Source organism: Etheostoma spectabile, chromosome 2 (assembly GCF_008692095.1).
Source record: "Etheostoma spectabile isolate EspeVRDwgs_2016 chromosome 2, UIUC_Espe_1.0, whole genome shotgun sequence".
Classification (NCBI taxonomy): Eukaryota; Metazoa; Chordata; class Actinopteri; order Perciformes; family Percidae; genus Etheostoma; species Etheostoma spectabile.
Window position 1 is genome coordinate 14,516,267 of NC_045734.1, and position 947 is coordinate 14,517,213.

The following is a 947-nucleotide window of genomic DNA, read 5'->3' on the forward strand; positions in this document are numbered from 1 at the left end:
TGTGTGTGTGTGTGTGTGTGTGTGTGTTTACTTGAGTGGGCTGGTGGGTCGCAGCTGGGAGAAGGCAGGCAAGGGATCATCTAGACAAGGCTGGTCTTGGCTGCTGTTGATGGTACAAATGGAAGAGCCGCTGTCACTTCCTACACTGTCGTCCCTCTGACCTCTGGTCTTGCTGCTCCCCTGCAAAAAACACACACACCAAGGTAAGAGCCGCAAACCAGAATCATTGTCAAAGAACCCTTGTTACATAAAAAAACAAAAAAACTACCATGTCCTCCAAAATGCCTGTTTTTCTATGTTAGATCAAAAACAATAATACTGACAACATAGTATATGAAAGTGAAAACTTTACATTATTGAGTACAAAAAAGAAAGCATTATTACCTTCCAGATCCCCTCCAGGGACTCAGTAAGAGAGCGCTTAGCTCGGCTCTTGAACTGCTCAAGTCGCTGCCGACTGCTACTCTGCTGTGCCTCAACTGGGACTGGAGCTGCCTCCTCACACACCTACATAAACAGGCAGAGATACAGTGAGTGAGTGAGTGAATGAGTAAAGAGAGATAGGACGTTCTCACAAGTATAGTATGACACTTAGGGCCCTATTTTAACGATCTAAACATACGGCATGAAGCGCATGACCCAGCTGCGTTTAGGGCGTGTCCAAATCCACTTTTGTTAGTTTGACGGTGGAAAAAAAGGTCCGCGTGCCAAGCGCATGGTTCAAAAGGGTTGTACTTAGTGTCTTCATTAATTCATAAGTGTGTTTTTGGCGTAACATGCAGAGTGTCATCTTCCCTGCCCTTTAAAAGCCAGGCGGGCTTGTACCTCGGCGCACTGCTATAATGTAGGCGGATTTGCACTGTAATATTTAGGGCCAGAGCGCTGACAGCGGAACTGAAGAAATTATTATTCCTCCGGCAAATGAATTGCCTTTTTGAGGGGCTTAA

General features: G+C 45.7%; 1 protein-coding gene across 6 annotated transcripts in view; it reads right to left on the bottom strand.

Moving 5' to 3' along the window:
* tbc1d1 (TBC1 (tre-2/USP6, BUB2, cdc16) domain family, member 1) overlaps positions 1–947 on the bottom strand; it is a 67,219-nt gene that overhangs the window by 29,100 nt on the left and 37,172 nt on the right. For all 6 annotated transcript variants that reach the window (XM_032543353.1, XM_032543360.1, XM_032543369.1 and 3 more), the window contains 2 exons: positions 385–507; positions 32–180 (listed from right to left, as the gene is read on the bottom strand). In XM_032543353.1, coding sequence (XP_032399244.1) covers positions 32–180; positions 385–507 — 272 coding nt within the window. The remainder of the gene's footprint in view (positions 1–31; positions 181–384; positions 508–947) is intronic.